The sequence below is a fragment of the Mauremys reevesii genome, linkage group 10, assembly GCF_016161935.1.
Source record: "Mauremys reevesii isolate NIE-2019 linkage group 10, ASM1616193v1, whole genome shotgun sequence".
Classification (NCBI taxonomy): Eukaryota; Metazoa; Chordata; order Testudines; family Geoemydidae; genus Mauremys; species Mauremys reevesii.
In genome coordinates, this window is record NC_052632.1 from 33,565,191 (window position 1) to 33,586,711 (window position 21,521).

At 45.2% G+C, this 21,521-nt stretch overlaps 1 protein-coding gene across 3 annotated transcripts in view; it reads left to right on the top strand.

The window, feature by feature from the left end:
- Window positions 1–21,521, top strand: part of SH2D7 (SH2 domain containing 7) — a 46,852-nt gene that overhangs the window by 20,006 nt on the left and 5,325 nt on the right. The window contains exons 2-5 of one of the 3 annotated variants that reach the window (XM_039492056.1): window positions 5,320–5,416; window positions 5,593–5,786; window positions 12,593–12,682; window positions 14,692–14,857. In XM_039492056.1, coding sequence (XP_039347990.1) covers window positions 5,611–5,786; window positions 12,593–12,682; window positions 14,692–14,857 — 432 coding nt within the window. In that variant the 5' untranslated portion in view covers window positions 5,320–5,416; window positions 5,593–5,610. Of the gene's footprint in view, window positions 1–5,319; window positions 5,417–5,580; window positions 5,787–5,979; window positions 6,062–12,592; window positions 12,683–14,691; window positions 14,858–21,521 lie in introns of those variants that run through there. The other 2 variants (XM_039492058.1, XM_039492057.1) reach the window with 2 other exon arrangements.

The following is a 21,521-nucleotide window of genomic DNA, read 5'->3' on the forward strand; positions in this document are numbered from 1 at the left end:
TGTGCAAGTGTTTATATGGTCAACTGTCCTCCAGGCTTGTTGGAGGGTTCATACTTGTTGATTTGTAGAGCTGCCTCATTTCTAGAGTTCTGGCAGAAACATGGGCCAGACCCTGGGCTGAGACTGAACTGTACAGAGCACAGTTAGGGGGTGATGTGCAAAGGTGGATTAGAGCTCTACACTGAAACAACAGATCCTGATGTTGCTCTGTGCTGGGTCAGCCCCTTTTAATCCAGGCCATACATAGTGAAGGAGAAGGTGCAGCTGCTTTGTAACCTCTTCCCCAGTGGATTTTGTGTTCTGAGGACCCCAGGCATGGATCTGTGCTGGCAGAGGCTGATATAAACTCTAGATAAATTTGGCCGTTGTATTCCTAGGGAAGATCTTATTTGGGGCTTGGCAGCAGGCAAAGGGACAGAATAACTAGTCTTGCTGTGTAGCATTACATAAAGAAATGTAAAGCCTCAGAGCTCTGTTCCATGCAGCAATCTGCATTATGTATTAGGGAACAATAATAAAAGGCATCCTGGAAGAGACACATACAGTGTTAAGGCCAAAATTCTCAAAAGCTGGGTGCACAAGTTAAGACACCCCAAGCTTGATTTTCAGAGGTGCTCAGCACCCATAGCTCCCAGTGACTTCATCTGGGATTGTGGGTACTCTGCACCTCTGAATAATAGCTCAAGTTTGGCATCCAAAGATCAGTGGCACTTTTATAAATTTGGGGAAGTTTTTAAACTTAAAACTGCAGGAAAGCATGTGATGATGAAAGAGCTAATGACATTAGTTCTAAACATAGAGTCCAGATAATTTGCATTTCTGTGAAAAATGAACACCTACCAGTTTGACATTCCTATTTTTAACAGTTTGCAAATGAATGAACAAAAGCGTTTGTTCCCTTATGCAAAGTGTAAAAGGCTCTAGTCAAATGGGAATATTATTTCTTTCCACTTATAAAAAGAAAAGGTAAAAGGTCTTCCTGTCAAAGGTTTTAAAAAACCTTTTTATTTACCCAAGGGAATGGAATATTGAAAGACCAGCATGTTCAGTTCCTACATAAAAATGGGCATACTGGGTCAGAACACTGGTCCATCTAGTCCAGTAACCTGTGACCCAACAATGGCTATCACCAGATGCTTCAGAGGGAATGAACAAAACAGGGCAATTATTGAGTGATCCATCCCTGTCATCCAGACCCAGCTTCTGGCAGCCAGTGGTTTGGGGATACCTAAAGCATGGGGTTGCATCCCTGACCATTTTGGCTAATAGTCATTGATAGACCTATCTTCCATGAATTTACCTAATTATTTTTTGAACCCAGTTATACTTTTGGCCTTCACAACATCGCCTTACAATGAGTTCCACAGGTTAACTGTGCATTGTGTGAAGAAGTACTTCTTTTTGTTTGTTTTAAACCTGCTGCCCATTAATTTCATTGGGTGACCCCTGTTTTTCCTATTCACTGTCTCCATGCAATTCATAATGTTATAGACCTCTATCATAAACCTCTATCATATCCCTCCTTAGTCATCTCTTTTCTAAAATGAACAATCCCAGTCTTTTTAATCTCACCTTATATGAAAGCTGTTCCATCCCCTAATATTTTTTGTTGTTCTTCTCTGCACCTTTTCCAGTTCTAATATATCTTTTTTAAGATGAGGAGAACAGAACTGCATGCGGTATTCAAGGTGTGGGCATGCCATGGATTTATATAGCAGCATTATGATATTTTCTATCTTATCTATCCCTTTCCTAATGGTTCCTAACATTCTGTTCGCTTTTTTGACTGCCAGTCACATTGAGCAGATGTTTTCAGAGCACTATCCACAATGACTCTAAGATCTCTTTCTTGAGTGGTAACAGCTAATTTAGAGCACATTTTGTATGTATAGTTGGGATTGTTTTCCAATGTGCATTACTTTGCACTTATCGACACAGAATTTCATCTGCCATTTTGTTGCCCAGTCACCTGGTTTTGTGAGATCCTTTGTAACTCAACAATGACAACAGTGACTTAAGTAGATACATATTTAAAGCCCCTACTGTAATTAGTAGTGAAGGAGAACAGATCAGCTTAATCTATTTTCTTAGTTAGATATGTATTTAGATAGGTTTTTAAGATGCTGTCTTTTATAACATTTTACTGTATTGTGCAGGTAACGTGAAAGTGAAATACTGATAGACTGACTGAAATGGCTGTTTGACATGGACAGAACATCAGGATGTGCCATATAGTTCTGAAAAGCAGCTCACGTGAATTCACAGAAGCCTCTATTCTAAGTGTTTACCCCTCCCAAGAGCAAATGCAATTCATTTTATTAGTTTATGTTGTTTCAAAATTAAAACCAAGTAGGGGTTTATTCAAGTAAATGGACAAATGTCACTGTTTAACGCCACACTGACTATTCTGGAGGAGTCAGCCTTCTGTAAAAATGATGTGCTGTGCCCAATCCAGGCTGCTGCTGGCCCTGACATAGCAAAAGGGAAAACACTGCAAGCATTAGCCCCTTTCTATGCAAGTGAGAATATTATACACATGGGGTTAAATTAACAGGGTTGCTCCAACTAGAAGACCATGCATTCTGGAAGCAAAATGTCAGGAACATATGCTGTTTATACCAATGCTATGCTTGTCACCTGTATGCCGTATTAGCCAGCAAGAGGTTGGCATTACACCTGCACAGGCAGGAAGCCCATATCTATAGTTGTTTGGATGACTGGCTCACTAACTTATCTCACATTAAAAGTGTACACACTGGCTTTTCTGAATCTTGTCATTCTGCTCTCTCTAAATGGGCCATCATAATCTTGAGGCTCATTTTTATGTGAGCTCTCACAGCTACCTCTTTCACCTTAACTTCCCTTCTTTGGAGAAGTCAAGCCCCAGATAGTTTGCCTCTCCCCCGGGGGATGCTGCAGCAGCTGAGGTCAGGTGAAGTGCTTTCACTTTCTCCCTCCTCTAGGTATAAACTAGAGGGTCTAGTGATAGGACGTTCTTGGTAAGAGGGTCTTTGGTTCTGGAATCTGCTTAGTTCCCTGTAAGAGTCCTGACTCAGTTACCTTTAGGACATGCTGCAAGACCCTCATCTAGAGATAAGGTATGCAATACAATTGATTGTAGATAGCAGAAGTTGTGCTACTGAAACTTCTGGTGCAGACGATACATCTTGTGCCATGATCATGGTCTTCTTTAGACTGATGATTAGCCCAAATTCATCAACAACCATCACAAAGCTATTGCAAAGTTTCTGGAGCTGCTCTGACAAGCACTGTGCTGTCAGCAAAAAAGTTCTCTTAACAGCAAGTGTTTGAGTTTACTTTTTGCTCTTAGACATGCAATGTTGAAGAGTTTTCCATCTGATCTTGCACGGAAATGTACAACTTCAGTGCTAAATGAGAAAGTGTGATGAAGCAGCAGAAAGAAGAATACACAAAGAGTGCTGGTGCCAAAACACATCCCTGTTTGGCACCGCTGCAGATCTTAGAGCCGTCAGATTGATCACCATCTTACTGGATTGTAGCCTTTATGCCATCATGGAAGGATTGAATCAGACTGAGGAGGACTTCGAGGGGCAGCCAGTTCTCTCTAGCAACTGGAAAAGCCCCTTTCTGCTGACCAGGTCAAAAGCCTTTGAGATCTATGAAGGCCATACTGAGAGATTTTCCTTGTTCTTGACCTTTTCTTGCAATTGCCTTAGTTTGAAGACCATCTTGATAAGTGATCTATTGGCACAGAAGTAGCACTGACTCTCTGTATATTCATGTTTAGCCAGAACTTTCAATCTTTTGAGAATGACCTGTGCAAATGCCATGCCCACAACATTAAGGAGAGAAATTCCTCTGTATTTGTTGCAGTCACTCCAATCTCCTTTGTTTTTGTTTTTGTACAGCTTTATGATGTTGGCATCCTTCATGTCTGGTGATGGCTTCAGTGGACTGCGGGGCAGGCCAGAGCCCGGGGCTTCAGTCCCACCAGAACTCATGCCAGAGCCCAGGGCTTCAGCCCCACAGAAGGCCTTGCGGGATGCAGGGCTTCAGCCCCACTGGGACTTGTGTTGGGACTCCGGGCTTCAGCCTCACCTGGAATGCTAGGGCTCGGGGCTTCAGCCCTTCCCAGGCGTGCTGGAGTTTGGGGCTTCAGCTGGGAGCTTCAGCTGAAGCCTGGAGCCCAGCGCCTCCTGTGGGAATGAAGCCCCAAACTCCAGTGCTCCCAGCGCACCTGGTGGGGCTCTATTTAGAGATGGTGGGGGAATACCTGCACTCCCTGAGTTACGAGTCAGCCCGGAGCATTTGCCAGGGCTCCTGCTGTTAGCCCTGCAGGGGTAGGGCTCCATTTAGGGAGTGCAGCGGGAGGGGCACCTGCACCCTGAGTTACACGTCAGCCCAGGCACCATCTCCCTCAAGCCTGCCAGCATGCAGCCAGTCACTCCTTCATCCACACTAGCCCCCCCTGCACTAACTGCCCACAGCCCCCCAAAGTTTCATGGTCCAGTCAAAAGCCTCTGGGAGTTTGGATTTGACCCACGGTCCACCTATTGACTACCTGGGTATGTTACGCAGCATCATATGTGTTCATTAAACAGGGGCACTTGTGGTGTGAAAAATGTTTCTCTGGAGTCCAGACCTTGACCAAGAAATCTGGAGCTTGACAAAAAAGAATTGACTGCCCAAATCTATACACCAACCCACTTTTATAAAAGAGGTGAGTAGATACAATGTAATGAATATGGGTATTTGTGTAGAGAACAGCAACTCCCCACACATTTGTATAACAAAAATATATTTGTAAAGAGCAAATAATAAAGAGATAATGTACGCATGTGGTAGAAATGTTTAGAATTTAAACTAGCATTCTTGCAGCATTCAACCAGTGTGCACTGGTTTCCTGTGTATTTTTTTCTTATTGCTGTTTTTAAGCCCATCAGTATATCTATGTGTAACTATATAGGTCTCCATCTAACAGAGTTAATATCTATGTTAATCTGGATCATGCTTTCGGCTAGATCTTCTTTACTGTACATATTACATAAAAGAGTTTTTAAAAATTGTTTGGAGCCATTTAGATGTTTACATTCCTTTACAATATGGCTGAAATTGTAATAACATAGGTTCTTCAGTGACTATGGTTTAGACGTTCCAATATTGAACATGGTTTACTTAATCCACTCAAAGACAAAACACTTTTTTGTAAACGTGTAAGGGAAAAATTTTCCTGTCAGACCTGTGGTATATCTAGACTGGTGCTACTGCAATACAAATAATAATTTGCTGCTCCCTGTTACATACCCAAAGCTTGCACTGATATCAGTTTTGTTCCAGTATACATAGAAATATTGAATATTGGGATCAAATTCTAGCCTATGGATCAGAGAGGAAGATTCTGCCTTCAAGTCCTTGCACAAGAGAAAAGCACCAGGTAGCCAATGACAGCCAGATAACAATGACAGCATTGAGCATATGTTATCATCTGATTAATGAGCCACAGGGAAGAGTACAATAAGCAAATGAGATCTCATATTCCCCATAATAAAGACAGCAGTGGAGGTTTACAAGTAGCATTGCTCTCTTTTTTTCTCCCTTCAAATGCTTCAGATTCAACCTCAAGACAGCATGGAGAATAAACAGCAGCAATTACTCTTAGGAAGGGAAACTAACCCAGCAACCGAAAACCAGTCCTTTGAGATGCTAAAAGAACTAGCATTGAAGTGGTTTATGGAGACGCAGGTTCCTCTTATATTACAGAATGGTATTTTACCTGAGTGGTTCTATGGATTCATTACAAGAAAGTAAGACAGTCTATACCTTACAGTATAGCATAAAGTAGATTAAATAAATATGCTTGTCAAGTGCCTCTGTCTTCACAAATCCTCTCATATTTCAGACTAGGTTTCAGCTTACTTTGCAAAAACCCAACAACCCACCAACCTCTGCTTACTTTAAAGTCATTGCTCTTCTAGTGAGAAGTGTTTAACAGGATGACATTCATATGCAGAGAAAGCAGGTTTTAAATGATGTCACTGTTTCATCACCTACATGTTTGTTTGGCATGTGTTCTGGAGAGGTGAGAATGCCTGAATGCAGTTTTGCATCAGCTTGTAATGCATTGTATATTCTTTAGTCACCCAGGTGTCAGTTTTAGAAATTGATTATGATGATCTATGATAATTGACATAATTTTAATCCATCCTAATTTTTCTGACCATAAACTTTAAAAATGAATGTTTTTGTTTGGTGGTGGTGGTGTGAGAAGTGCTTTTCTGTCTGGAAATAACTGTAACGTCCATTGACTTGTTAAAGTGTCTTAGTATGGCAATACAGTGCATTTTGTGTCTGTAGGAGTCACTAGGAATTTTAGTGTACTACTTTGATAGACCTGGATACTAACTTGAATTCATTAAAAAAAAAAATGAGGAGTCCATGTGGCACCTTAGAGACTAACAAATTTATTTGGGCATAAGCTTCCATGGGCTAAACCCCACTTCATCAAATGCATGGAGTGAAAAATACAGCAAGCAGAATATATATTATAGCACATGAAAAGATGGGAGTTGCCTTACCAAGTGGGGGATCAGTGCTAAGGAACCAATTCAATTAAGATGGAAGTGGCCTATTCTCAACAGTTGACAAAAAGGGGTGAGTATCAGCAGAGGGAAAATTACTTTTTGTAGTGCCCCATCCACTCCCAGTCTTTATTCAAGCCTAATTTGATGATGTCCAGTTTGCAAATTAATTCCAGTTCTGCAGTTTCTCATTGGAGTCCGTTTTTGAAGTTTTTTTGTTGAAGAATTGCCACTTTCAAGTCTGTTATTGAGTGGAGTGAAGTGTTCAGGGAGGTTGAAGTGTTCTCCTACTGGTTTTTGAATGTTACAATTCTTGATGTCTGATTTGTGTCCATTTATTCTTTTGCGCAGAGACTGTCCAATTTGGCCAATGTACATGGCAGAAAGACATTGCTGGCACATGATGGCATATATCATATTAGTAGATGTGCAGGTGAATGAGCCCTTGATGGTGTGGCTGATGTGGTTAAGTCCTGTGATGGTGTCCCCTGAATAGATATGAGGACAGAGTTGGCAATGGGGTTTGTTGCAGGGATTGGTTCCTGGGTCAGTGTTTTTGTTGTGTGGTGTGTAGTTGCTGGTGAGTATTTGCTTCAGGTTGGGGGGCTGTCTGTAAGCGAGGACTGGCCTGTCTCCCAAGGTTAGTGAAAGTAAGGGAATGTCCTTCAGGATAGGTTGTAGATCCTTGATGATGCGCTGGAGATGTTTTAGTTGCAGGCTGTAGGTGATGGCTAGTGTTACTTTCTTTGTTGGGCCTGTCCTGTAGTAGGTGACTTCTGGGTACTCTTCTGGCTCTGTCAATCTGTTTCTTCACTTCACCAGGTGGGTATTGTAGTTTTAAGAATGCTTGATAGAGATCCTGTAGGTGTTTGTCTCTGTCTGAGGGATTGGAGCAAATGCGGTTGTATCTTAGAGCTGTAGACAATGGATCGTGTGATGTGGTTTGGATGAAAGCTGGAGGCATGTAGGTAAGTATAACGGTCAGTAGGTTTTTGGTATAGGGTGGTGTTTATGTGACCATTGCTTATTTGCACTGTGGTGTCCAGGAAGTGGATCTCTTGTGTGGACTGGTCCAGGCTGAGGTTGATGATGGGGTGTAAATTGTTGAAATCCTGGTGGAATTCCTCAAGGGTCTCCCTCCCATGGGTCCAGATAATGAAGATGTCATCAATGTAGTGCACGTAGCATAGGGGCACTAGGGGACGAGGAAGCATTGTTATAAGTCAGCCATAAAAATGTTGGCATACTGGGGCAGGGCCGTCCAGAGGATTCCGGGGGCCTGGGGTCTTCGGCAGCGGGGGGCCCTTCCATTCCTGGACCCGCCGCCGAAGTGTCCCGAAGACCTGTGGCGGGGCCCCCCCTGCCGCCGAATTACCGCCGAAGCGGGACCCGCCGCCGAAGTGCAGCCCGGTCTTCGGCGGTAATTCGGCGGCGGGGGGCTCCCGCCGCGGGTCTTCGGGGCACTTTGGCAGCTGGTCCCGGAACGGAAGGGCCCCCCGCCGCCGAATTACCGCCGAAGACCGAGCTGAACTTCGGTGGCGGGTCCCGCTTCAGCGATAATTTGCCAGTGGGGGGTCCTTCCGCCCCGGAGCGGAAGGACCCCCCGCCGGCAAAGACCGGGAGCGGAAGAAGCTCCTGGGCCTGGCCCCGTAAGAGTTTTCTGGGCCCCCCAGAGCGAGTGAAGGACCCCACTCCAGGGGCCCCAAAAAACTCTCGTGGGGGCCCCTGTGGGGCCCGGGGCCTGGGGCAAATTGCCCCTCTTGCCCCCCCCTTTGGGCAGCCCTGTACTGGGGGGCCATGTGGCCCATAGCAGGCCTCCTCCACCTTAATTGAACTGGATCGTTAGCACTGACCCTCCCCGCCACTTGGTCAGGCAATTCCCATCTTTTCATGTGCTATAATATATATTCTGCTTACTGTATTTTTCACTCCATTCATCTGATGAAGTGGGTTTTAGCCCACAAAAGCTTACATCCAAATAAATTTGTTAGGGCTTGGCTACACTTACAAGTTGCAGCGCTGGTGGAGGCTTTCCAGCGCTGCAATTAACACCCCGTCCACACTTGCAGGGCACAACCAGCGCTGCAACTCCCTGGTTGCAGCGCTGGCTGAAAACCCATCCGGGTTGGGGTATAAGAGTGCAGCGCTGGTGACACCAGCGCTGCTCAGCAGGTGTGGACACTCACCAGCGCTTTACCTGTCCTCCAGGGAATAAGGAGCTATCCCAGAATTCCTGTTCAGCCACTCTGCACATCAGTTTGCACTCTACTGCTCTTGCCTCAGGTGACCCGCCCTTTAAATGCCCCGGGAAATTTAAAAATCTCCTTCCTGTTTGCTGCAGCCAGGTGTGGAGTGCAATCAGTTAATCAGTTACAGGTTACAGGTAACCATGCCTCCGCAAACGAGCCCCAGCATGGAGCACAGGTGAATTGCAGGACCTCATCAGTGTTTGGGGTGAGGCGTCTGTTCAGGCACAGCTGCGCCCGCCGTAGGAATTACGATATCTTTGAGCAGATATCAAGGGACATGCTGGATAGGGGCCATCAACGGACGCACTACAATGCAGGGTGAAAGTTAAAGAGCTGCGGAGTGCCTATTACAAAGCCCGAGAGGGGAATCGCAGATCCGGATCCGCCCCACGACCTGCCGCTTTTACGTGGAGATGGACAACATACTTGGGGTGACCCCACTGCCAATCCCAGGGTAACGATGGACACTTCTGAGCAGGCTGGGGACAGGAGGAGGAGGAGGCTGCGGGGAGAGGAAACCCCGAGTGAAGCTCCGGGGGTGGGGGAAGAAACCGCAGATTCCTGGAGGCATGCAGCCAGGAGCTCTTCTCAAGCCAGGAGGAAAGTACCCAATCGCAGCAGCAGCCAGCAGTTGCAGAAGGACAAGCAGAGGAGCGTACCGGTAAGCGGCTTTATTGTCTGGGTGGAAATGTTTCTGGAGAGGAAGGGGGGTTATGGATGCATGCATGGCAGCGTCTAGATGTGGAATAGCCCGTTGATGTGGTCTATCACGTCGCGGTAATCTGCTTCAGTTATCTCAGCAAAAGCTTCATCCAGAGCGTGGGCAATATGCCTGCGCAGGTTTATAGGCAGAGCCACTGTGTCCCTTGTCCCAGTGACGGTGACGTCCGCGCCACTCTTCGGCCAGGGGACCATTTCTGAACACAGGCACGCCGCATAGGGTCCCGGCGGAATCCACATTGCTCTAAAAGAGCCCCCGCTGTTCCCTAGTGACTCGCAGTAGGGAAACATCTTCCAGGATTAAGTCCTGTGAAAATGTTGGGAGACTCTTTAGTGAAGAGATAGGAGATAAGATCACCCCTGCATCTGCATCTTCACTCAACCCCTCTAGCACTCCAGATTACCCGAAGCAACCAGCTCCTCTCACTCAAGCCCCACTCCTCACTCACCATTTCGTGGCTTCTGTTGTGTTTTCCTTTGGGATAAAGAATGCAAGTGAGAACTTGCAAGTGAGAACTCCTCAGTGTAACAATTCATGTCTGGAGATAGTGGATACAATGCTGCCCGTGTTAAATGTTGTCATTTCTGTGTGTACAGTGACCTTGACTGGACTGCCCAGATGTTCAACATCACAGAGGCTTCAAAATTTGAGAAAAATCCCCGAAAGAGCAAAGAGGACATGCTGAAAACTGTTCTTCAGCACTCTGCTACAGAGAGAAAAGAATTGAAGGAGTGGCGAGAGAAAGAAAGCAGGACCCGCAAGAGAAATGCAGTGGCCAAGAGGAAAAGCACGGAGCGGCTGCTAAGCATCCTGGAGCGCAGCGGAGTCTATAGAGTCACTCGTTGCCATGCAAGCAGAGCACTACCGTGCTACTCCCCACCCGCCCGTCCTTTGTGCCTTGTGCCCCAATGTCAGCTCCAACCACCTTTCCCCAGCATCCAGGCTCTTACCACCACCAGCTGCCTCCAACACCTGTACGTTCCCCAACCAGCCCTGATACCTACCACCACCCTTACCCTCTGCATTCAACCCCCATCACCATGCAGTATATGCACCCTGAAGTGCAGGATTCATTAAACAGCAATCCAGACATGGCATATGCAAACTTGTGACTGTACAGTTCACCAACCCACACCCTTGCCCTCTTGTGTTAATGAAATGTTGTGTGTCTGTCTGTCTGTCAAGGAAGTTTTTTTCTTTTCAATAAAACAATTCTTGGCTTTGAAAACAGTCTTTATTATAGCAGATAGTGAAAGACACCTTAGCCCAGTAAAGAAAGAGGCACTGCAAATCATATTATTATTATGGATAATAGAATAACAGTGTAAGCAGTGCAATTCACTCCCATGCAAGGCAGCAAACATTACTGTTGGCTTTCAGCCTCAAATTCTTCCCTCAAGGCATCCCTAATCCTTGAAGCCCTGTGCTGGGCCTCTATTAGCCCTGCTCTCTGGCTGTGCATATTCAGCCTCCAGGACTTGAACCTCGGTGGTCCATGCCTCACTGAATGTTTCACCCTTCCCTTCACAAATATTATGGAGGGTACAGCAAGCGCTTATAACGGGATGCTGCTTTCCCCCAAGTCTAGCTTCCCATACAAACATCTCCAGCGAGCCTTTAAACGCCCAAAAGCACACTCCACAGTCATTCTGCACCGGCTCAGCCTGTAGTTGAACCGGTCCTTGCTCCTGTCAAGCTTCCCTGTATAGGGTTTCATGAGCCAAGGCAGTAACGGGTATGCGGGTCTCCAAGGATCACAGTGGGCATTTCGACATCCCCTACTGTGATCTTCCTGTCTGGGAAAAAGTCCCTGCCTGCATCTTCCTGAACAGGCCACTGTTCAAAGATGCGTGCATCATGCACCTTCCAGGCCAGCCTGTGTAAATGTCAATGAAACGCCGCGGTGATCCACAAGCGCCTGGAGAACCATAGAGAAATACCACGATTAACGTACTCTGATGCCAGGTGGGGGCCAGAATAGGAATATGCGTCCCATCTATCGCCTCCACAGTTAGGGAAACCCATTTGTGCAAAGCCATCCACAATGTCCTGCACGCTCCCCAGAGTCACGGTCTTTCTTAGCAGGATGCGATTAATTGCCTTGCAAACTTGCATCAAAACGATTCCCGGTCGACTTTCCCACACCAAACTGGTTCCCGACGACCGGTAGCTGTCTGGATTTGCCATCTTCCAGATTGCAATAGCCACCCGCTTTTCCACCGTCAGGGCAGCTCTCAATCTTGTGTCCTTGCGCCGCAGAGTGGGGCGAGCTCAGCACACAGTCCCATGAAAGTGGCTTTTCTCATACGAAAGTTCTGCAGCCACTGCTCGTCATCCCAGACTTCCATGACGATGTGATCCCACCACTCAGTGCTTGTTTCGAGCCCAAAAGCGGCGTTCAACGGTGCTGAGCATTTCCGTGAATGCCGCAAGCACTCTAGTGTCACACGCGCAGACAAATCCATATTGATATCATCGCCGGACTCTCACTGTCACTTTGGAGCTGAAGGAATAGCTCGACTGCCAAACGTGTTGTGCTGGTGACACTCATCAGCAGAGTCCTCAGCAGATCGGGCTCCATTTGCCACAGAAATCGCGATTCACAGAGAGTAACAGAAAGACACTCACAATGGCGCCAAACGCTGCCGGAATGAATGCTGGGATGTGAAGCGATGCACCACGGGGCGCTGGCAAACAGGAAGCGGAATGACCCGCACACTTCCTTCCCCTTCCCACAATACTCAGCGCCAAAACGGCGCCAAAACGGGACGAGGTGTTCTGTGGGATAGCTGCCCACAATGCACCTCTCAATACAGCGCTGGAAAGTGCTGCAAGTGTGGCCACACTGCAGCGCTGGTAGCTGTCAGTGTGGCCACACTCCAGCGCTGGCCCTTACACAGCTGCATGAGCAGCGCTGTAACTCCCAGCGCTGCAACTTGTAAGTGTAGCCAAGCCCTGAGTCTCTAAGGTGCCACAAGGACTCCTCGTTGTTTTTGCTGATACAGAGTAACACGGCTACCACTCAAACTTGAAATTCATTGTAATTCACTCTCTTTCTACAGGCAGAGTGAAGAGCTGCTTAAAGACAAAGATGTTGGCTGTTTTCTTATCAGATTAAGTGACAGAACAATTGGTTACATTCTGTCATATAGGTAAGACAGAACTTTACATGGAACAGAAAGCTGCTGCCATTTGGTTGGGAAATGTCACCATTTGTAATTTGCTCTTCTTTTTATGTACTTTGATTCATGCACCCTTTACACCTTTGAGTTTGCTTCCTGTCCTGCTCAGGTGATTAGTTTATGCCTTGAGGCATGAGGAATGAGAATCTCTCTTACACTTTCTCCCCTAGCTAAATATCCCAAAAGAATAAAGAGGTCAGTAATCTACACAATGGCACGAAATGTCATATTTACAGCTATTGAGAAACCAAGAAGAAATATATTACCAAAGCCTATGGTAATGATTTTATCTTTTGGAGTTTTTTATTCACTAAGATCCCAGTCCTGGAGTTCTCACCCCATTAAATAAGTAGGGATTTCAAGACTGGGCCCTATATAGGACTAAAAAAGCAAGGCCTATTTTAAATTGATCATTCTAGTGAAGAAGGGATCATGAAACCCAATTATCAGAGAGGATCTGCAATCTGATCAGTATAGGACATGGGTAGAGGCACATGCAAAACACTTCTGCTGGCCTTTCACAGTTGTTAGATATTGTGTGTGCAGCAGCAGCAGCAGCATGACTTTTGTGGTTAAATGCAAAACTGTTTTACGCTTCAACCAGCACGTCATGGGAGTTTCTCCTCTCCTTTTCTCACACTGACACTCTACCTCAGAACTCAGACAACACCTCCTCTTTCTCATTAGACGCACCATGAATTCACGCTGCTTTTCAGCTAACAGGTTGGTGTTAAACCTCATACTGCTGTTTATCAAAAGGTATTAGTACTTAGCTCAATAGCTGGTCACTGGTGATGTTTTTTTCCTAGGTTTGCTGCTGATGCAATAGATTTTCAGTCAAGTTCATGGGATCAAATTCAGAGGTGATGTGTGAGAGGGTGCCAGAAATCTGTCATTAGCTGCTCCTGTGGAAAAAAACAACCACGTTTTCACCATGTAAAAAGCCTTTGAAAAATCTCAATTTGCACATGACCACTAAATTCTTCAAAAATTCTGTCTGCACTGAGCATGTTTCATCCCAGGGCTTCAGGGTCTGAGTTGGTCTTTCCCTGCAACAGCCACTCTTGCATGCCTACAGCCACAGTGGCCCCAGGCACCAGAACTGAGAGCAGGGAGACTGCCTCTCCTGGGCCCACAATGCTTCCCAAAGTGATGCCCAGGCAGTGAGAAGGAGAAATGGCCTGACTGTACTGGGTTGGATAGGAGCAGAGCGGGACGTGGGCAGGAGCCGTAGGGCTGGATAGGAGTAGAGGAGGAGAAGGAAGGCAGGAACCAAGATTGGGCATGATGGATAGGAGCAGAGGGGGAAGGAGGGCAGGAGTCAGGACTGGGTGTGGTGGATCGGACCAGAGGGGGACAGAGCAGGAGCTGGGCTTAGGGGTGGATAGGAGCAAAGGGGAACAGAAACAGGCTGGGGGCACTGGGACAGAAGGTCTGTCCACTACAGCACATTCCCCTCCAGGCCTTGGAATGGAGCCCATTTATTCCTGGATCTCACCATTCCTCCACGGTCAGCAAGTATCTGTGAAATCCACTGCCAGAGTATGTTTCTCATTCCTTACTAGTGGCTGGTCCACATGGAGGATAACAGCCTACTAATGCGACCAGTTACAATCTTGCTGAGGACCCAATTTGAAGTCAATATGGTTCCACATGATGGAATTCCAATTTTTTCAGGTTTTTTTAATGTAGGAGATTACATTTAAAAACTACACTAAAAGAATATTAAGGGTGAAAGTCAAACTTTCAAAAGTTAGGACATTCCAGAATTAAACCTGTCCATGCAACAATAGGCCAAATCAGACCCTTTCATTCAAAATTTCTTCCTTTTTAGTGTTTCAAATAAAATGGAAGCTGGTTCCAAACACCCATAGGTTTTGGTTTTGCAAACCTGAACCATGAGTGCAAAAACAGAACAGTTTTCTCAGCCTGTGTGTTGTGCTTGCTATTTAAGTCTAAACTATGTATTTCAATTGCAGAGGAAAAGATCGATGTCGGCATTTCGTTATTAATCACCTACGGAACGGACATTATGTAGTATCAGGGGATACCTGTACCCATGAAAGCCTTGCACAGCTGATAGGCTATTACCAGACTTCAGAAATCGAGCCTTTTGGAGAAAATCTTACAACAGTTTGCACTCAGGTATGTTCAACTCTTCAGAATTCACTTAGTTCCTGATGAAATGAAATCAAACATAGTAACTATTGCCTTTGGCTGAGGCTAAAAATCAGAGAATCATAGGACTGGAAGGAACCTCGAGAGGTCTTCTAGTCCAGTCCCCTGCACTCAAGGCAGGACTAAGTATTATCTAGACTATCCCTGACAGGTGTTTGTCTAACCAGCTCTTAAAAATCTCCAATGACGGAGAGTCTACAACCTCCTTAGGCAAGTTATTCCAGTGCTCAACTACTCTGACAATTAGGAAGTTTTTCCTAAATGTCCCACCTAAACTGCCCTTGCTGCAATTTAAGCCCATTGCTTCTTGTCCTAGCCTCAGAGGTTACTGAAAATAATTTTTCTCCCTCCTCCTTCTGTAGAATCTTTTATGTACTTGAAAACTGTTGCCATGTCCTCCCTCAGACTTCTCTTCTCCAGACTAAACAAACCCAATTTTTTAATCTTTCCTCACAGGTCATGTTTTCTAGACCTTTAATCATTTTTGTTGCTTTTTTCTGGACTTTCTCCAATTTGTCCACATCTTTCCTGAAATGTAGCATCCAGAACTGGACACAATGCTCCAGTTGAGGCCAAATCAGTGTGGCGTAGAGCGGAAGAATTTTACTTCTTATGGCTTGCTTACAACACTCCTGCTAAAAAATCCCAGAATCATCTTTGCTTTTTTTGCAACAGCGTCACACTGTTGACTCAAATTTAGCTTGTGATCCACTATGACCCCAGATCCCCTTTTGCAGTACTCCATCTGAGGCAGTCATTTCCCATTTTGTGTGTATGCAACTGATTTTTCCTTCCTAATTGGAGTACTTTGCATTTGTCCTTATTCAATTTCATCCTATTTACTTCAGACCATTTCTCCAGTTTGTCCAGATCATGCTGAATTTTAATCCTATCCGCCAAAGCACTTGCAAACCCTCCCAGCTTGGTATCGTCTGCAAATTTTATAAGTCTATTCTTTAGGCCATTATCTAAATCATTGATTAAGATATTGAACAAAACCAGACCTGATCCCTGTGGGACCCCACTTGATATGTCCTTCCAGCTTGATTGTGACCCACTGATAACTACTGTCTGGGAATGGTTGTCCAACCAATTATACATCCATCTTATAGTAGCTCAATCTAGATTGTATTTCCCTAATTTGTTTATGAGACGGTCATGCGAGACAGTATCAAAAGTCCTACTAAAGTTAAGATATACTGCATCTACCACTTCCCCCCATCCACAAGGCTTGTTACCTTGTCAAAGAAAGCTACTAGGTTGGTTTGATATGATTTGTTCTTGGCGAATCCAAGCTGACTGTTATTTATCACCTTATTATCTTCTAGATGTTTGCAAATTGATTGCTTAACTATTTGCTGCATTATCGTTCTGGGTACTGAAGTTAAGCTGAACTGGTCTGTAATTCCCCGAGTTGTCCTTATTCCCCTTTATATAGATTGGCACTATATTTGCCCTCTTCCAGGCTTCTGGAATCTCTCCCATCTTCCATGAGTTTTCAAAGATAATCACTAATGGCTCAGATATCTCCTTTGTCAGCTCAAGTATCCTATGATGTATTTCATCAGGCCCTCATGACTTGAAGACATCTAATTTGTCTAAGTAATTTTAAACTTGTTCTTTCCCTAATTTACCCTCTGTTCCCATCTCATTTTCACTGGCATTTATTATGTTAGACATCCAATTGCTACTAACCTTTTTGGTGAAAACAAACAGAAAAAGTCATTTAGCACTTTTGCCATTTCAACATTTTCTGTTATTGCTTTTCCTCCCTCACTGAGTAATGGGCCTATGCTATTCTTGGTCTTCCTCTTGCTCCTAATGTATTTGTAGAATGTTTTCTTGTTATCCTTTATGTCTCTAGCTAGTTTAATCTCATTTTGTGCCTTGGCCTTTCTAATTTTCTCCCTACATACTTGTATTATTTGTTTATATTCATCCTTTGCAATTTGACTTAGTTTCCACTTTTTGTAGGACTCTTTTTTGAGTTTCAGATCATTGAAGATCTCCTGGTTAGGACAGCGTAGTCTCTTGCCATACTTGCTATCTTTCCTTCACAGTGGAATAGTTTGCTCTTGTGCGCTTAATAATGAAACTCTGAAAAACTGCCAACTCTCATGAACTGTTTTTCTCCTTAGACTGACTTCCCATGGGATCAACTCCCTGAGTTTGCTAAAGTTTGCTTTCTTGAAATCCATTATCTTTATTGTGCTGTTTTCCCTCCTACCATTCCTTAGAATCATGAACTCTTATCATTTCATGATCACTTTCACCCAGGCTGCCTTCCACTTTCAAATTCTCAACCAGTTCCTCATTATTTATAAAAATCAAATCTAGAACAACCTCTCCACTAGTAGCTTTCTCCACCTTCTGAAATAAAAAATTGTCTCCAATACATTCCAAGAACTTGTTGGATAATCTGTGCCCTGCTGTGTTATTTTCCCAACAGATGTCTGGGTAGTTGAAATCCACCATCAACACCAAATCCTGTGCTTTGGATTATTTTGTTAGTTGTTTAAAAAAACACTCACTTCTTCTTCCTCGTTAGGTGAGCTGTAGTAGACCCCTACCATGACATCAACCTATTTTTACCCCTTTAATCCGTACCCAGAGACTTTCAACAAGTCTGTCTCCTATTTCCATCTCAACCTCACTCTAAGTGTGTACACATTTTTGATATATGAGGCAACATCTCCTCCCTTTTTCCCCTGCCTGTCCTTTCTGAGCAAGCTATACCCTTCTATACCAATATTCCAGTCATGTGCATTGTCTCCCCAAGTCTCTGTGATGCCAGTTATGTCATAGTTGTGTTTATTAACTAGCATTTCTAGTTCTTCCTGCTTATTCCCCATACTTCTCATATTAGTATACAGACGCCTAAGATACTGATTTGATTTCCCCCCAACTCACGTTCTCTCTTGTTGCCCCCATGTCTTCCCACCTATGTGCAGGAAGCAAAACATTTGTTCTCAACCCTGGTAAGCTGCCTTGGGTATTGATGCCAAATTAGACAAATAGATAGAACTTAAAATATGTGAAAGAATGCATTGGACACAATATCTGCAAGGAGCAGCTGTTGTATAAGGACGGGGGTGTGGCTGGACAGCTCAGATTAGATCAGGGAGCTGCAGGCTTCAGCCTGCACCAGGCTCTGTATGTAACATGAAAATAAAATAAATTAAAATACAAAGAACATGTCATACTACCAGGAGTGGATGGATTTGAGACCCATCAGGAAGAATTTTCACAGTGACTTCAGATGCCAGGACTTCACACACCCAGCCAGTAAAAATGAATGGCTTGAAGCCACCAGTAGACCTGAGTTTGCTTAGTGACCAGGCTAAGAGTCAGCTGTGCCCATTATGTATGATTGCAGTGGATGCAGACAGAATGGGTGGTGTTAGGAAAATTGCCTTATTAGGCATTGCTGGTGCAGAGGTCCTAGGTATTCTTAACAGCTTCCAACTCTGGCCCCTGGACAGTACTGACAGCGTGATTTTGATAGGATTTTAGCAGTATAGTTTGAAGTTTATTGTGTACCTAGAAAAAATGAAATATTTCCTTCCATATGAAAGTACACTACAGACTTGAAGTTCTAGGATCAGGCCTGCAATTTTGGCCCCTTAAGAGGTTTAGATTTAAGACAGAGTGGGTGGTAAGTTGCAGCAATGCGAAGGTGCATGAGCTACTACTGAGGGAATTCTGTGCCAAAAAAATAAAAATTCTGAACCAAAAATAAAAATTGTGCACACGATATTTTAAAATTCTGCACGTTTTATTTGTCAATAAATAAATGTGGCTCCAGCATGGCAGTGGGGAGCACAGGCCACTGGCTGCATTGAGGTGGGAGATCACCCTGAAGCTCCCACCTCCCCTAGTACAGGGACTCGTCAGTGAGGCTGCACCCGACCCTGACACAGTGCAAGGGCTGGGCCTGCCCCAGAAACATCCTGGGGTCCTGCCCCCTGTGTCAGGCACACCAGGTGTGGGTGGGCAGGCTCATCCCAGCAGGATCCAAGTGTGGAGGGCTTAGTGTGGTGGATCCAGCTGTGGGGTGAGAGGTTTCTGTGTGGGGCAATCTGGTTGTGGATGGCTCAGTGGGAGATCTGGATGCACCGGCGCTTGTTAGGAGGTTCTGAGTGCAGGGGCAATGGGACTCTGGAGGGGATCCAGGTGAAGGTGGTTGGGGCTCAGTGGGGGAGGGGTCTGGGTGTGGGGAGATAGGGCTTTGCAGGGGGGGCTGGGTGTGGAGAGCTCAGTGGGGGGTCTAGGTGCTGGGGGAGTGGGTCTTGATGGGGCGGGGGTCCAGGTGCAGCTGACTGGGGCTCAGTGGGGTGGGGGTCTGGGTGTGGGGGGCTCATTGGGGAAATCGAGATGGGGGGGTAGGGCTTGTCAGGGTGAGGGTTTGATGTGTCTGCTTAAAGTGGGAGCCCAGATGCTGCCAAGGGGATGCCTCATGCCTGGCTCCCACTCCCCACCCCTCCCGCAATTCCCCTAACACCTTTTCTTCCCCATCTCATGCCCATGCCCTATCCTCCTCCCCTCACTCCAGGGGTGCTGGAACAATTTGCATAGTGGGGTGCTGAGAGCCACTGAACCAAAGTGCAAACTTTGTGTATAATGGAAATCACTTCAAGCCAGGGGGTGCAGCAGCACCCCTATTTCCAGCACCTATGCCTCACTCCCACATTCCCCTCTCCCTGCCCTATTCCATCCCCCTTCCTTCCCCACTGCCTCTTCTCCTTCCCCCCCTTCCCCCATTTCCCCACCTCCCCTTACCCAGCCCCACCACAGGCACTCACTGTTGCACACAGAAAACAGGAAGGGAAGCACGACTGGCACTAGGACCCACGAGGTGACATTTTCAGCTGCTGAGTTAGTGGAGCCCAGACACAGCCTCCTTCAACTGGGCAGCTCTATGCTTACAGAAATGTGTGGGGGCAGTGGCATGTAACCCCGGGTGCCCCAAATGCCTTGCTACTGTTTCGAGGCAACCCCCCACCTAAAAACTGTGCCCATGATCATCCCCCTGTGCAGCTTCCCGCAGAATTCCCCCAGGAGTAAATTTGATCAGAGATTATAAGCTAACTGTAGAAAAAGCCATACAGCTCTGCAAAGCAGCAGAACTGGCAAACTTGCAGATGCATGCAGGTACAATGGGCTCCATCTTGGCCGATGCCAGGGATCTTCAGAGTTGTAAGCATGAGTTTCGACAGCTTGAGCCTAAGGACCAGGCTGTGTACCTGGAGGCTGCAAAGGATTCGCATCCACAGTGGATCAGGCACAGAGAAGAACATGTAACACACTGATCAGTGAATTGCATACGTTTTAAGGAAGGGGAAGAGTCAAGAAACCATATGTGAGGTTATCATGCAGCAGAATACAGGAAACTCTGAGACTTGCGTTAGGGCGCAAAGATTTTCAGAGTTATGTCTACGAAATACCATTTGTCAGAAACTGATCACAAATCCCCATTAACTATCTCAAAGAAGGATCTGTGGGAAGCCCTACCCAGAATTTCAAGCCTGCTACCAAAGCTTCAAAAATATGACTACACTGCTGAATTTATTTAGCAAGTTGTTTAATTGTAGCTGACAGTTTGTTGATCACCTGACATGAGATCCACTGAGATCAGAATCAAGCAAGTAAATCGGACATTGACATCAACATTGGAAAATACTCAGGTGCTGTGTCACGCATGGGAAAAGTTACAAGGTGTTACAGCACAGGATGAGACACTACAGTCCATGCTTCATGCTGAACATTCCAGAGGGAAAAAATTGTTCATGGCCAAGGACTGTATATATTGCAGGCATTCTCTCTCTATGCCAGATGGTGTTCTCCTTCTAGGAAAGGGTTTTGTGATTCAACTTGTATTCAAAATAAATGTGAAGACTCATTCATGAGGGCATATAGAAACGGAAAAATGCAAAAGGAGGGCATGAGAAGCAATATATTGGCCAGGAGTAAGCATAGTTGTCACTCGCATAGTAAATGCTTGTGTCACGTGCCAAATACAGTATACAGATCATCCCTACCTTAAAAAAAAAAAGTATAGGCACATCAGCTGGAGTCTGGGACACTGTGGATATTTTAATCCTAGAGGACAGATAATACTTAACTGGCATTGATGCATATTCAAGCTATGTAGAGGTGGCTCAGCTAAAGGAGGCCACATCAGTGCAGATGATCTTAAAGCTTAGAGCTATTTTGTAGATTTGGGATTTCTAAATAGATTTTAAGGCTTTCACAGAAGATTTGGGATTTCATTATATAACCTGCAGTCCTACATACCCTCAGCATAATAAACTGGCAGAATATGGAGTTAAATTTTGTACAAAGTTGTTAAAGACTACACATACAATGGAAGGTTCTCTCATTATTTTGCTAAATTACTTGGCAACACTGTTAAAAAGTGATATGCTACATGCTAAATTACTGCTGGGATGTCAGATCAGGACAAATTTCCCCATCTGGGTACAGCTCAAAGAGAAACTCATAAACAAATGTGAGAGTTAATAAAAAGGAAGAACAAAGAATATCACTGTGCCAAAACTGCTGTATACCCAAGGACGTTTAAACCAGAGGAAATTGTTAGAATTTGGACTGATAGCAGCTGGGGAGACAGGGC